Source organism: Poecilia formosa, unplaced genomic scaffold (assembly GCF_000485575.1).
Source record: "Poecilia formosa unplaced genomic scaffold, Poecilia_formosa-5.1.2 Scaffold22, whole genome shotgun sequence".
In the NCBI taxonomy this organism is placed as follows: domain Eukaryota; kingdom Metazoa; phylum Chordata; class Actinopteri; order Cyprinodontiformes; family Poeciliidae; genus Poecilia; species Poecilia formosa.
In genome coordinates, this window is record NW_006799961.1 from 254,038 (window position 1) to 270,359 (window position 16,322).

A 16,322-nucleotide genomic window follows, 5' to 3' on the forward strand; every position below is an offset into this window, starting at 1 on the left:
ATCTTGTTTGGAGACAAAGGCAAATATATATTGAGACTTGCACAGAGATTTCTCGTAAGAATCTGTACACAGAGTGCTTTTTTGCTAATGTCTAAAGAGTTGTGAAAACTTTACTTTTGAAAAAGTTGTGTGACTGTAAGCTAAAATAAAACATGTTTTTTTTTATTTGTTTGTTTGTTTGTTTGTTTTAGAGCTGTGCACACAATTCCCTTCTTCTTTTACCACACATGCAACTAATAGAAACTTATATGTGACAATTTTCGTTTCTTGAAATTTGTTGCCAAATTGATCATGCCTTCCTGCAACATCCTCATGATCAAAACCAATCTCTGCATAACTCCTGCGGTGGATTAGCTCCCTATCGCCCAGTTACAGGTGGCAAAAGTCACCATTTTTAAACAGTAACATTTTCACACAATTTTCACAACACCCATGTTTGGGGGTCCATCACTGAACTGTGTTTTTTGCACTTGGGTCAGTTTTATTTGTTAACCTTAATATATTTTCAGTTTTGCAGTACAAGTCAACTTATATGTTGACTTGTAAAACCCTTATGGAGGAACATAGTTTTTAAAACCTAAAGAAAACAAGCAGGGCAAATATACCCTGTAACAAATATCCATATATTTAACTCTGATAAACAGTAAAGACAATTTATAAAACAATTTAAATCTGATGCTTGGATTTGAAGTTATGAATAAATTCATGCGAAACATTTGTACAGAATTTGTTCTCTGAAAGAAAATACTATCATAAAGCACGGTAGTAAGTAGTATGAGGGTTTTTTTTTCTTTTGCAGAAAATTTCCATAGACGTCATAATGTTCAAACTCAATAACCATACCCACCCTTATATAATATTTTAATTCCCCGACGAAAGAAAACAGCACATTGATTGTGCCCCTCCTTGAGAATACTATTCTCAATTTTTGTAACGATCAGAAGATAGACATCTTTAACTTCGTATGAATGAGCACCAGGCTCCAAAGAAAATCTTGAGAAAATAATCATTTCTTCTTAATGTGAAAGAAAAAAAACAAAAAACATAAAAATGCACATTGGCAGCTTGCTTTAAAGAGTGGTCGTTCCCATCATCAGAAGCCAAGGTCAAGGCTTGTCCAAGTGGCTTCCAGTGACAACATTTTTCTCATCTGTGTGATTGTGGCCTGACAGTAGAAGGGTGTGCCTCACATGGGCTTGACCCCACTCGGGCCAGTGGTTTTCTGACTTGGCACAACACTTGGCTGAGAGAAATGTAACTGTGGTGTGAGGATGGTGCAGTCTTAAAGACTGCTTTCTGCTTTGTATGGCGGTTTCAGAAATGTAGGGTTTCAGAAAGGAAAGTTCACTGCACGGTTCAACAGCAGTAGTCCAAAAGTTTACCCAAAAGATACAGTTTCTCCACTTTACTAAAAACAGAGCTGAATATTGTCTCAGTTGGGCTGCAATGTAAATATGTGCCATTTATTTGAAGATCTGACTGGGTGTGCTTTGGAAGAAGCCTTTTGACGAGATCCATTTACATTGTTATCCCACCTCCTATTGTAAAATAAAAGTATTATTTTTAACAAGTGTTCCTACCTGTAGACTTGAAGGCTTTTAAAGGGTATAAACAATGCCTTTACAAGCCATGCTTAGGGCCATAACTCTCAGGAGTGTGACGGGCGGACTTGTTTTACAGCCACGCAACAAGCTCAGTTCTTTTGTTGGTTTGTTTTTTTTATCTTCCCTGAACGACAAACACTTCCTTAGAAAGATGAGAGAATAAACAAATGGGCTCACAGCATTCATAAATGCAACAAGCTGCAGCTAGCATCAGGGATGCTTTAATTAGGCATTTGGGGATGATTCATTTAAATTTAAAGGCATCCAAGGTCTTTGAGGTTTATTCCTAAAACCGAAAAAAAAAAAAAGCCTTCCTCTGTTATTCTCCAAGGTCAGCTATGATCCAGCCAAGTTTTATTTGAAACGACGACAAGATGCAAGTGGAACAAATGGATACTTTTCTATGTTTGTGGAATTAAACGTCTTTGAAAACTAAAGGCGCAAATTAAACTTTTGATGCCCAGTGGTTGTGACAGTGGACAACTATTCACATTTCTTTTACCTGTCTAGGTACTGTGTTGGGGTGTTTAAAAATGACAAAAAAAACGGTATTGATATTTGTTGTCTTGTTTTGAAACAGCAGTTGTTTGACAACACTTACCTGGGACCTCAAATCATGCCCAAATAAATTTTAAGAAACAATTTTATACATTGCAATAAATCTTTATCCCTGAAACTTTTTTTTTCTTGTTTTGATGCAAACTAGACTTTGCCTAGAATAATTAAACATATTATATGGTGTGAAATCACTTGACATTGATATATTATAGCTATTTACAAACATTACCCGGCCAACTATTTGTTGTTTTCAAAATTTTCTTCAAACAAAAACTCCAACACCTTATTAAAAAAAAAACAAAAAACTGCTTATCAAAGTGAAGAAAGCATTTGATAACACCACCTGCTCTTTCGTTTGAATGAAAATGCTGGTGTTATTGAAAACACAACATCGATAAACAATTCAGTCTAATATTATTATGTTTTTGTATTGGGTGGAAATTGCAATTATTTTTCTTTTCATGAGAGCAATCAACGCAAATCTCTAGCTCTGACATTTGAATCCGGCTGGTACTGTAGTCTTTCCTGAAAAAATCTGGGGGGAGGGGTTTTCAGTAAAAAAAATATTCTTTGGAGCTTCACCTTCATTGTCACAAAATGGCTTTTTTTTGTTTGTTTTTTTGTTTTTGATTGGTTCAGTTCTTTGTTCCAGTTTATTTATTTTTGTTTTGTAAAGCTGATGTTCAATAAATGACAAAAAAGAAAAAGATCAAATATCAAATGTTGTTGATGATGATGATAGTTAAGTGATTTAGAGTTTATTAGAGTAAAGTCATGATGAGATTTACTAAACGTAGTCATGGCTGACCTGAAGATGATGGGAGAGACCTTGATGATTTGACAACTGACATAGCTTGAAGACAAAACAAGAGCTGTCAGGATACTAAAGCATTTTTTTGTGTACTGATTGTTTTACGTTTGTGCATCAATGGGTTTACTGCTGTGGGGACTATTTTGAACAAAAGTTAGTTGTTAAAAGACAGTTAAACAGGCAGCGAGGTATAATATTGACTTTGCCACTCTGCCATGTTTTCCTCGCATATTATGTTTGGGATTTAAATTATTCAAAAAGTATTTTAAATAACTGAACAATGGAGAAATCCTCAGTCAGCTTATCATTCAATTTGTGCATTAAAGAGTGAAAAGGCTTTTCTTCAAGAGGCCAAAGAGAATTTAGTTGTCGTTTTAAGCCTTTAAACTTAAGATTTAAAGGCTTTGTAATGTGTACTTATTTGTGGCTTCATTGCGGTTAGTTTTGCATGATTCATTCATTTTATGCCTCTAAGCCCAACCACGCTCCACAGATGTGATTTTCTACCTGGGAAAAGTGTTTGTTTTTCTATGCCTGGCATATTATTAACAAGAGTTCAGATGAGTGCAAGACATTTAAAGTGACATTGCATTTTATTTTTGATTTATTCAAACCAAACTGTTTTTTTTTTGTTTTGTTTTTTTTTGTCCACTCCTTCTCTCACATCAATTTGAACAAATGGCTGCCATTCCCGAAGACTCCAAATAACCATGGGGCCACATTAAAAAATAAACAGCCTTGTCCTGCCACGTGGCATTAACACCACACTTAGAAAATCCATTCATGTTTCAGAATTGGTTCCACATGTTGCCACTGATGTCGTTAACTTTGAAGGCTGCCAGACTGAAGACTGGCATGTCTTTTGATGCATGATGTAAATATTTATGTACCCTGTCATTGTGTCTTTGTCTCAGGTTCAGTGTCAGAGTGAAGAATTACAAACGGTATGTGAGTGATGGGCGGTTTTGTTGTGAGGAGGTGGGAGACACAGGGCTTAAGGGATGAGCCGGGACCGAGAAAAGAGGCGGGGAGTGGAGGCGGGGGTCGCTGGTTTCATGTTGGCTCAGAAACCTTGCTGCACTGTTAGTATTCATCCTAATCCGCGTGTGTGTGTACGCGTGTGTGTACGTGTGTGTGCGTACGCGCGCTCATGCGTCTGCACGGGATCACGCCTTCGTCTCCTCAGCAGCCAGTCCCTTGATTCATTGAGCTCCTTCGCTGTCATGGATGTGATGGGATTACATTATCACATGCATTTAACCATGCAGATGATGTGAATCCATGTAACATGCAAAGTAGAAATGAAATTTGGTAAGGGAGATGGGACCTACTGTGAACACGCACTGTCTGGGAGAGTTGCCCTACGGTTTTACTTCCACTGGAATATTATGTTTGATAAATTCTGTCCAAGAGAAATAATTAAAACTACTTAAAAGATGGTTTTGGGAAAAAAAAAAAGAAACATGTTTGTAATTCTGCCACACTTCAGAAGTCCAGCAGTTGAACCATGTACAATCAGATTAACCCCAATGAATGCGACTATAGAAAGCTCTGTATACTCAGCTGTGCAGCCATGGGAGGGCCCCTCCGTTCTGGTTATGAATGTTTATTAATGCTTCCTTGGCCCCGTCACAAAGGCCATAAATCCTTTGAAGGTTGTTGTGGTGAATTTCAACCTTTAGGCTCCACTTTCTTTTTTTTTTTTTTGAAAAATAACAACAGATTTGCTGTCTTTGTGTTTTAGTCACATGCAGAATATCATAAAAATAATCATAATGTGATATTTTTGTATTTTGTCACATTATAAACACAAATGTAGATGCATTTTATTGGAATTTTATGTGGGTTGGGGGTGAAATATTTTTTTTCTAATATAGAATTAAAAGTATGAAAGTGTGGGATTCATCTACTCTCTGCCCACTTTACTAAAGTACCGCCAAATAAAATTCGGTGCAACCAATCGTCTTTAAGAGTCACTTAAGTATTTCTGTCACTCATGGAAAAAAGGTTTATGCTCAATTGAAACTGACAGGCTGGATATTAGCAATGAGTGATTTGCTCAGGTGACATAAACTTTTTGCAGAAAATATATTAGTCTTGCAAGCCACAACTTCTACATGGAAGAGTGTTAAGAAGAAAAACATTTTTGTAAGAAAAAAATTATAAAATGGCCTTTGTAAAGGTTGCCACAAGCCATGTAGTAAACAATAAACACGTGGAACGTGTTTATTTTTTGACAGGACTATGTTGTAAGAAAACCTGTTAGGGCCTTCAAAACACCAAAAGACCTTCTGACAGACAGCAGACAGTTTATATGGTGACTGATAATGAGGTGGATAAGGTCAAAGCATATTCATTTATGCCCCTGTCAAAGTTCAAAATTGACATTTTCTTCCAATAAAAAACCCCCCCTGAACTTTACGGTTGCTGTTTGCACATGTTCTCCATGCAGTCTTACTGAATTTGAACTATTTTTGCAGGAAAATAAAAGGCACAAATTTCAGTCAATAGTTGTACAAACTCGCAAAGTCACTCTTCAACAAACAGGCGTATTTGTGAAATGCTACTGTCAACAGATTTGGGCAGCTGAATAGAAATGCACACCATAGTTTAAAAAATGTTATTGTTTTTCCTACACCTGACAATTACATACTGTTTCATATTGTGTTTTTTTTTTTTTTTTAATCGTAGATTCACTGCAAAATATGTAGAAGTCTAGTGTCACAAAGTGTCAAGGTTTGAAAAAGTTCATTTTTGTATGAATACTTGTGTAAAGCGTTACACAGAGTCAGACAGACAAAAACGCAGACACGCTTCAGCACCTAGCAAGTTTCCCCCTAGTGAGTCTGGGAGATTTATGGGGAGAAGCTGGGGCTCGTCAAGTACCATTTCCCCCTCTGGGGGGGGTTGTCACAGCTATATTTGTATGCTGAGGATCTTCCCTATGGAATAAAAAAAAAAAGCCCAGTAGAGCAAAAGGATTTGCACATCTAAAACTCGGTGTCTCCCCATAAAATCAGAAGAGCAATGTCTCTTAGTAGGAATCTTTAGGGAGAAGGATGATCGTGGCCTCCTATATTTATTTCACCGTGGCTAATTAAAATTTATTAGGTTGATACTTAGCACTTTCTTCTCTGTCATGTTTTTGTACTGTTCACTGGAGACTTGAAAGATGGCGAGGGGAATGTGCCTTTGCATACACGGCGCCGTCTCTCAGCAGATTATATTGTTTTGTTACGAGAGCCAGGGTTCGGTCCCGTTATGTGAGTTGGAGGCGGCAGATGTTCTTTGGAGGATCCTCTTTTCTCTCTCCTTTTTTTTTTTTTTCCCCCCGCTGCTTGTCTTCGTTTTGAACCTCTCAGAAATCCCACGTTTGTCACTGAAACTGGAAGTGCTCCCTTTTAATGCAGTCGAGGGAGAGAGTGTCTGACAGGTGTGCCTGAAGAAGCAGATAATGTGTTTCGGGGAGGATGTTCAAGCTGTCCTCTCCCTCTGTTCTGGCCCTGAATGAGAGCTTCTGGTATATGACAGAAAGATGCCTCTGATCGACATCGTCTGCTCGTAGTTTGAAAATGTAGATATGAGTTTTTCCAAAGTCATTGCAATGACTAATAAAAACATTACCTGATGTTTCTCATACGACGTATTTCTAAATTCTCATCCAGATTAAGTTACCTCTATTAGCTTCCAGGTGTAAGTAATACTGAGAGTGTATATTATGACAGCGACCGACCATGACCGTTTGACTGCCATCGACTAAACCTATCGAGTAACCAGATGGTAGACAGGCCCTCCTTGTCGCTTGATTTGATTGGTCAGGGGTTAATGGGTTGGGCGCCGGGAGAAAAAGTATGTTGTGGATAAGATGTCACCGTCTGTCTGGGAAATCTCTATCTCATTTTATGTTTGTATGTTCTCCGAGGCCTATCTCAGGCTCCAAAAAAAAAAAAAAAAAAAAAAAAAAAAAAAAAAAAAGAGTTTAATCTTATCCACCATGAAGTATACATTTCATTGAAACCTCTCAAACAAACATAGGACATAAACATAAAAAGAATTCAGGTACCTGTTGCTGATATTCTGGTTATAGAATCGAGATTTTAATCACCGTGTACAATCGGGAGACAAGAGTAATTAATGCGGATATATATTTGCATTCCCATTCTCCTTGCAGATTAAAGCACAAAATGAAACGTTATAAATTAAGCTGTAGAAAAATCGAGATATGCTGGCTGTGCACTCACATCAACACTGCTGCTTAAGGAGGTAAAGTTGGATGTATTCATTTAAGGCACATCCTAGACAGATTATATTGAGTTTATACAGCAGTTGTGCTAATCCTGATTTAATATGTAGCCAATACAAGGTATTATTTTGTGAAAGTGACATGATGTTTGTTTTACTAGTTAGCTCAGTCTATTAGAAGCAGCGCTTGGAGTGCTTGGAGTCATATAGAAAGAGCTAACTCTATTTTTGGCTAATTTATATGCATCCATTTACCTAAATCTGTGTTTTAGACATGAAATGGATTGATTTTTGTGAACCAAATTTGGGTTGATTTCTGTGGGGTCGAGGGGCCATACTTTTCACTGTTCCCCGAAAACAGAGTAAAAAGCTAATAGCTGTTAATTATTGTATTAGTAGGTGAAGCAGAGCAAGGTTTTCATTTCGTCAAGTATTCTAATTGGTCGTTAACACATACTATTTGCACAAAGCAGTCCTAAATGTAATCATTAGTTTCTGTGTTTTTCTTGAAAATGTGGACTACTATTACCTCTGAGACTTCTAAAAGGTTGCCAAGATTTCCATACCCAGCACTTTCCTAAACGGAGAGGTTAAAAGCTTAAAAGATTAAAACACAGCAACACAGCTGTAGCACATTCAGCCTTAGTGTTATCTGCTTAAGCCTTGCCAACTTACTTACACTTTGCAAAAAGCATCCTAAGGGCAGGTATCACTTGACATCCCGTGGCACACGGTGCCTTTTCTGTAGCGACTCATAATGGCAAAGGAGAGAAATGACGAGCAGCTACCACGCTGAAACCAGCTTACTTTGAGGCGACTTTCCTTCACCTTCACAGCTTCAGAGAGCGTGGTTGACCAAGTCGCACTTTGACCTGACAAGTTATAGGTCAGAGTCAGTCAAGTCACCAGCTGATTTCTCTGTGCCTCTTGAGAAGGGATGTGAGTTCAGCAGTCATTTTAAATAGTTAAAACTGAATAGCAAAGAAGACTTTATTGTCTGTACATTAAGAAAGTTGTCTCTTTTTCCAGTTTGAATCATCAACGGTAAAAAGACAAAGTCGTAGATTTAAGCTCTTTTGGTCTTAGGGGCCAAACCTTTGAAGGTTGTGAAACACTTTAAACTGAGCTTGTACTTTCATCTGCAGGCAAAGCTGCTCTGATAGGCTCAAAGTTTGTGTGTCCTCTGGTGTTTATTTTCTTCTTTTTTTTTTTTCTTTTTTTTTTGCAGAGATGGAGCCATGGATTTTCAGGTTCAAAGCAGAGGGCACGGTGGATTATTCACAGCTGACCTTCGACCCTGGCCAGAATGAACTGATCGTTGGTGCCAGGTAACTGGCATCTATTATTGTTTTTTTTTTTTCTTAATTCTCTCTTTTGCTTCCACTTGGCTCCATCTTTCTATATTTCTTTTCTTGCCTTTTATTTGATTGTGCCTCGTTTCATTTCTCGGTGTTTGCTGCAGCATTGCATGAGTAATGATCAATTTCTGTATACATCCCTTCAGATGCCAAAGAAAAATTGCTTCGGAGGATGAACTTCATTGTCTTCTTGAAGCTCAGCCAGATGTGTCTCTGTTGGTGTGTGTGGATGCACTTATTGCTTATGTTATGGGGGCTCAACACTTTCCATTATGTGTTTACCTTTGCAGGAAAATAGACTGTAAAACTGAATGAGTAATGCCACATTCATTCAATATGACCTATTAAACTGAGGGCAAAAAGTTGGTTTAGGGTTTTATAGTTAAAGTTTTGGATAAACCAAGTGGGAGTGTGGCTGATCTGCGTTTGCCTTTTGCAATATATCTGCCACTTAATGCAGTATTTTTCTGCATTTACGTTTGTTGCAAAAAGGAAGATTTGACAGTTGCATTTGAATATGGAGCAGTTCAATATGTAAAAGCTGTAACTGAGTGCTTTTAAAAGGTTCTTTGCAAACATGTTAAAGCACACTTGTTTCCTTTGACAAATTTGCCTGTTCCGTTTCTACATTCTCACAGTACTCAAAGGGGGAACGAAAAGGTGAAAGACAATAGACGTGATGAAATTCTCTGTGTCACCTCGACAGCTGCTAAGTGTCTAACTGTAGCGGGTAATGCGCCAAGATTGATGGCAGCAGGCTGGGTTCAAAGTATGGGAGATAATGGGAAAAAAGTGGGATCGATGTAAATATCAATATAGTAAAACGGGGGGCCAAGGCCACATACAGACCTTTTCTGATGGATGCTCCTCGGGAGATTGATGGATCTTTGCAAAACTATTTTGTATGTACGCCATGTGTGCGTGCTTGCAAGTGTATTCTCTGAAAATAGATAATTGATTTACAAAAAGCAATGATTGCTCCCATTATATATGAGCACATTTTCCCAATCACTTTTTAAACACAGAAGAAAAACAAAAAGTTGCGTTCTATTACCATCCTTTCAGCACAACTACGATTTGGCATGCAGTTTTTGTTTCAGCCTTTAAACTGTTGTTCCATTCTCAAAAACATAAAGTGATACTAAACGCTTGCCAGAAGCAGAAGGTGAATAATGTCTCATAAACTCACTCATTGCTCATTTGTTTTTTTTGTTTTTTTGTTTGTTTGTTTTTGTTGTTGTTGTTGTTGTTGTTGTTGTTTTTTTTTTGAATTTTTACAGCCACAAATCCTCACCATGTTTTATTTTCAATGAATTGTGAATTTCAGTCAGCAGTTATTTCAGAATGCCTCAAAATGTACCCACTAAAACATGGCATTACAGTAAAAACGTCTCTGCAGTAAAACCCCTTAACTAAACTAGAAAAGAAGTGAGCTGGGCTTTCATATTGACACTTATAAATTGATATTAATATGTTAGAAACACAAGGTCATCAGACCTCTAGAACATTTTTGTGCTACTAACGAGGAAGAAACAGGTCAACTGCGGATAAATGCTGCTACAAGACGCACCAAAGATACGCCATCAAGAAAATTACCTTTTCTCTCAGTAACAAATAAACATCTACATCTACTTACTTGTTTCTACAGAAATCACCTCTTCAGGCTCAACCTTGAAGACTTGACATTGATCCAGGTGAGTCGTAATTCTCTTCTTCTCTGTGACTCCACCGCCTGACTAGCACAGTTTTTTTTCCAGTGAATTTGTTCTTGCTGCCTCTGCTCATTTCGTTCTCGTGGCAAAAACAAAAACCCCACCTGCTTTTGACAAACATCTGTTGATAGTTGCACTATGCTGCCAGCTTCCACAACTTCAGGCTGTCACGGTGAAATGAGTTAGAGTTTCACACGTCACAACAGCTTCACAGAATGCAAGAGTGCCGTTGCATGTGGCTGTCACAGCCTTGTGTCGAGACACAAAGGAAGGGGAAGTGCTAGAAATCTTTTCTTTGTCTAAATCTATTTTTTAAGATGCTTGCATGAAATTATAGTGCTGTGAAAAAAAGTGTTTGGGCTTTTTAATCACCAATAGTCAAACATAGTGTTGGTACTGTGATGGTCTGGGACTGCTTTGTTGCTTCAGGACTTGGACAACTTGTTGGAATTAATGAAATTGTAAATTTTCAATGTCACCAGATGATCGTAAAGATTGTTTGGTCATCAGTTTGTGACTTTACATTTCAGACAAAGCCACAAAAGTAATTTAATTTTAAATGCAATTTATGTTCGCATATCTTTGGTTCATGCATGTATATTCATCTGTCCTCTCTAAATATTTTCATTTGGTATGTTTTGTCCTCTCTACTTTGTCTTTTAGACTATTTAAATCACACTCGCTACGCTGAGTATTTTGCTGCCCACTCTTACCATCACTGACATGGTGATCACTTAGTTTCCAGGAGGCAACATCAAGACTTTTGTAGATCTCAGACCAGACTTTATATTTGCCGATACGTAAACTGAAGAGAGGGAAGGAAAGTATGATGACTAAAAATGAAGGAGTTTGAAAAATGTAGACAGAGGCCTGTTGACGTAAAGATGATTGGAAGGGGAAAATGAGAAAATCACCTCGACAAAGTAAGAAGGAAGAAAGGATCTGTTGGGCAGAAAGGCGTTTAAGGCGTGATCTGGGGCTGCTTTGTTAGAAAAAGAAGTGAGAGAGCGTGAAAGCAAGGAAGCCCCCCAACAGAGAGACAAGGATTCATGCAGAGTCTGCCTTTTGTGGTCTCTTGCTGGGACACAGATGCTTTTTAAAGATGCTCTATCCCATCCAAACTCATAATCCTTCTCCCTCCTCTGTTTCATCCCGCGCTTGGCTGGTGCTGAAGAATGAGCGAAGGGATTCCACTGAGCCTATCACCCCTTCACCACCAAGATGCATTCCCCGTAAAAGAATGGGATCTGGTAATCCCTGCCAGTGCCTGGGGCAAATTAAGGATGACCTGTGCATAAAGTCCCTGGTTTGCATTTGATTGGAGGTGAACTATAGAGTCAAGGGAAAGTCTAAGTTCCACTGCTGAAATTTGCAGAAAATAAGTGGTTCTTTTTCATTCATCTCTCCTAAAGTCTTTTTTTTTCTTCCCTTCCCTTTATGCTTTTCTGATGTAAAAGACAGATTAATTACACAGAGACTTGGTTGCCTCATTCCAATTGTTGCTTGGCATGAAAGACTTAAATGAATTTCCCCTTTGTTGCTTTGCCCACGTCACGTGAATCATCAATTGATCAAATAGATTTACGAGGGACTGTGGTTCAGAGACTGAAAGAGGCAGCACAGAAAGTTTAACACAAGTAGTTGCCAGAGGTTAATTTCAATTGCACCAGAATTCAAATGAGTCGCAAGACATTCAGTTTTCTCTTTCCTGATGAGTGTAGAATACAAACATCAGCGGTAGCCTACCTCGCAACATCTGGACCACCTCTGGAGGAATCTGGACGCTGGAATTGGAAGGCAACTTCACTTCCACGTTCTGTCTGAGCGTCCACACAAAAAATAATAGTCAGGAGGTACAGCATCGTAAGTCGCCATCTTTGTTGCGGCTGAGATGCTAACCGACCAATAAGCAGAAGTTGAGGCCTTCAGACACCGTTCTTCATCTTTTGCATATTGAGGCAGAAATGCATATGGTAAAGAGGAGACAGAAAAATGTAAAAAGTACAAATGGAAAAATAAAATAAGGGGTGATAAATAAATTAATAAACAAATTAATTAAAGAGACACAAATGCACCAATAAGTGAGAGGAAAATCAAAATAATATAGTTTTAAAAACAGTAAAATTTAAATTATGTGCTTGAAAAATTATTTGTCGGATTTAAGCTGAAAAAATAAAAATGTATGTCAATTAAATCATAAAGCATGAAGTAAAATTCTTCTGTTTAAAATCAATTGTTGTATTTTAATCACATTGATTTATTAGGCCATTTATATTTCTGCTCGTGCTTCGACCCTTGTGTACATCAGTGCGATCAGTGGGATATTTGGCACCACTGTGAGACATAGATTGGCCGGTTTTTTTCTTTTTCTAGTAGCTGGGTCCTGCACCATATACCTTGTGAAGTGTACTAGCAACAGTGGCAGCAAAACATCCCCACAGCCAAATGCTACAACTTAACATTTAATAGGGTTTTCTTAGGTTTGAAAATATCATCTTGACTCCTACAAACATCCTGCTGGCTATAAAACCTTTATGCAGACAGCTTGGGCTTGTTCATAGGGCTATCTGTACACAGATCTTCTTGACTTGTCACTCTGGGACTATGTAAAATTCAGTTAAATTTGACAGGTTCCAGTCTTGCCATATAGCATATGATTAATGCTATATCAGAGCATCTTGTAAGCTAGTACTGTTGCTTTACCAATGCTCTTACCCAACTGGTATGAATCTGTAATGCTCCTTAGATCTTCAATGAGTTCCTTGGACTTTCCCCAGTGTTTTAAGAGTCGGTCAATTAATTGAGTGCAGATATGTCCTTTTGATCAGAATTGTACCTTCATGAAAAAAAATTGTACCTGTATGAAAATACAACAACTACAAATTATTTCACTTGCACGGAGGTATGCTACATATGTCTGCAACTTTTGTGAGCATTCGTGAACACACAACTATGGAAATAGATCAGGTTTGAGGTCCAGCAATGATAATTTCTTCTATAAATATCCTCATTGCTTGCTAATGGACAGAAAGAAAGTATAACATGCTAATGATATTAGAGCTGGAGAGACAGAGTTGATGTTACGTTGATGTCTGTGGACATTTTCATTGTCAGAATGCCTTGGAAATTTACCCCAGAGCATATGGCATCAATAAGTCCTTGGAGTACAAAGAGTTCAGTCCAGCTGGAAAGAGAAAAAGACTGTCTGATGGACTAGTTTCAAGGCGGAGGGACACAGAGAATTTTAAGCAGAGGGTAGTATTTAACATGATAAAAAAAAAAAAGCAAGATTATTTAGGATGTACTCACAGTGAATGGCAGACAAGGTTGAAGTTGGACGAGCCAGGCCTTGAAACTTGACTCAGCCTCTGCTCTATATGGCCTTGATTGGAGTCAATATCTGGTGCTTATGTTTCTGCAATGTCTGAACAGTTGAAAAGGCCTTCCTCTCCTTGTCAACTTCTCCCCTCCATCCTCCACTGATGTGGATATTTTTCTGCTTGCTTATATTTCAAGCTTGTGCTGTTTAAGGGAAAAAATAAAGACTTAACTCTGCAGCATGCCCAACTGATAAAACATTTAGACATATCATTGCCAAGGAAAATGGAAAATCCTTTCAAAAGTACAGTTTTCTTTGTTTTCCTCTCAACTGAATACCATATTATTTTCTGAATCTGTTCAGTATTATCCTTTAAGACCCCCTTTTCAACTCCTTCAGCTCTGCTCAGCTTCAGATAATCAGCTGTTACTAACCTTGAGCTTGTGAATCAATGTTGTTTTTTCCCCCATTGTTGTGCCATGAGTGAATCACAGTCAAGTCAATGTGATGCACCACTGAGCCTTATGTCAACATCTGACTGCCAACTTCTCACATAGGCTGTATCAGAAGTTGCTGCATTAAAAATAAATAAATAAATAAATAAAACGTTAACCTTCAAGGACTATAGGGATGCGATGTTCTCCAATATCTGGTTTTTGTAAAGTTTTGTCCTACTCATTCTGAGTCTCATCAAATTCTGATTTCTCTTTAGGAAGTACCCTATAAATTGCTTTTTGTATCCTCTACTTTAATAAAGTGGGTCTGAACAAAGATATTTCGTACAACTTGTTCACATTTTTTGTCAAATAACCCACTTGATCTGTGGCAGATTTCTAATCCTTTTCAGAAGGCTTTGTCCTTGTAGCAGCCATTGTAGTGCTTGGTTCTTAGGTACATTTAGCACAAAGGGGGAACCACTTACCTCACCGCATTGTATTACAGTGTGCATGCATATACTGTTGCCGTGGTTTTCTCCAACAGTCCAAAAATGTGTATTTTACTTTCTGACTTGTGAGCCAGTCGACCACTGCAAGCTAAATAATTTAATTACCTGCTGCCAGTTCAAAATGCCATACAATGAATTGACCAAGATCCACCAAAGTGTAGTTGTCTTTGTCGGACTCTGAACAAATTTCTTCACAGTCTTCATTTTTAAAGACCTCATTGAAATTGAATACAGCCTTGAGTTCTTCTTCTTACATCAACAACTTCAACGCAAAGGAGTGTTGAGGTTATTATATTCATTTGCTGGAAAAAGATCCCAGATCCTGAGTTCCCAGCTAGCCGGTTCCACTTAACAAGCGAAAATCTCGGTCCGCTTCTATTAAGAAGCTCGTGTTTCTGTTGATTAGCAGTGGAGAGGCCCTTTCAACATTAACAAGTTTGTTCCATGCAAAACTAAAACAAGATGCAAATGATAAGCTTGAGTTTCAATTGAAACGCCGTGGCACCACTTAAGTAAATAAGCTCAGGAATAGTGCGGCTCTGTACTAATGTTCAGGGGGGGGAAAATGAAAATCGATTCCAGGCATCACAGCCAGCACTCTACACATAAAAACACTACCCACAGCATATTCTTCTTAGCAACAGCTACTCTGATAGAGTAGAGATGTAAACTGTGCCTCCCTTTCTTTCTCAACCTCCTCGTGCATTGTCTTACTGGAATAAGCGAAAAGAACAAAGGTTCTTCCTCTTCTAACATGATGGATTTTATGCACGAGTGTTTGGTCTCTTGCGATTACGGCTTGTCAACCAGAAAATTAGCCCTGATAATAATTAGCTAGCTGAAGTTGTCCTCCGTTGCTCTGGAAACATTGCTAATTCAATTATATGAGCACTAACTTAGTCGCATAAAGGGAATAACAACTGGAGCCACAGATGCCAGCGCATTAAGTAATACGATGATGCCATCTTTAAGCAAGAGGGATGTCATTCGGTGCGGTGATGAGAAAAACTACACTGACTTGCGCTGTTCTGATGACAGTGCAGTGACTCAGACCGCCGTGCTTGCAGAGAAAGTAACATCAAGACCAACTCCATGTGTAAATCTTTCAGCAGCTTACATCAGCAGACATCAGTATGAATAGTAAATATGATGCGACCAGATCAAAAGCTAATATCAGGTAGTCATGAGCCTTATTAGATTCTCCCCACAGGATTTGTCCAGCTCTTCCTCTCGGCGTCCTGTCCGGCTCGCGCCCAGCAGCACAGCCAGTCATTTCACAGAGCTAGACAGCTGTCAGCAGAGAGTCTGTTCTCTGGACTCTCTTTATGCAAAGTGTATTCAGTATCATGCCTGGAAACTGCTGGTTTGGAATTCAGCTCCTCACTTGCTGCTCTGTCTCACTACTCTCTGACCACACAGTCTCCCTTCTTCTTCTTCTTCTTCTGGCTGGACTCTATTTTCCAATCTTTCTTGTTTTGTCTGTCCATTTTTTTTTTTTTCTTCATTTTTCTGTCCTTTCCTCTGTTCAACTTCAAGCCTGCCTACTCTGGCTCTTTCTCTCATGCGCCCACCTTGTGGGTGACAATAGGCCCCTCAGTTTGTGAGTATATGCGAGGAATGAGCACAATAGTCCATCTCTGATGACTAAATCCATTGCAGGGGGACAGTAAAGCGCAGCAGACCATGGAGCATCCAAACATATCAAGAATTTTTATTCATCTTCTCTGAAACAAGAAAAGACTGCACCAACTTCTCTCTCGCTCACACACGCA

At 38.5% G+C, this 16,322-nt stretch overlaps 1 protein-coding gene across 3 annotated transcripts in view; it reads left to right on the forward strand.

The window, feature by feature from the left end:
- LOC103135213 (semaphorin-5A) overlaps positions 1–16,322 on the forward strand; it is a 119,375-nt gene that overhangs the window by 56,782 nt on the left and 46,271 nt on the right. For all 3 annotated transcript variants that reach the window (XM_016669342.1, XM_016669341.1, XM_016669344.1), the window contains exons 3-4: positions 8,444–8,543; positions 10,222–10,267. In XM_016669342.1, the coding sequence (XP_016524828.1) occupies positions 8,444–8,543; positions 10,222–10,267 (146 nt within the window). The remainder of the gene's footprint in view (positions 1–8,443; positions 8,544–10,221; positions 10,268–16,322) is intronic.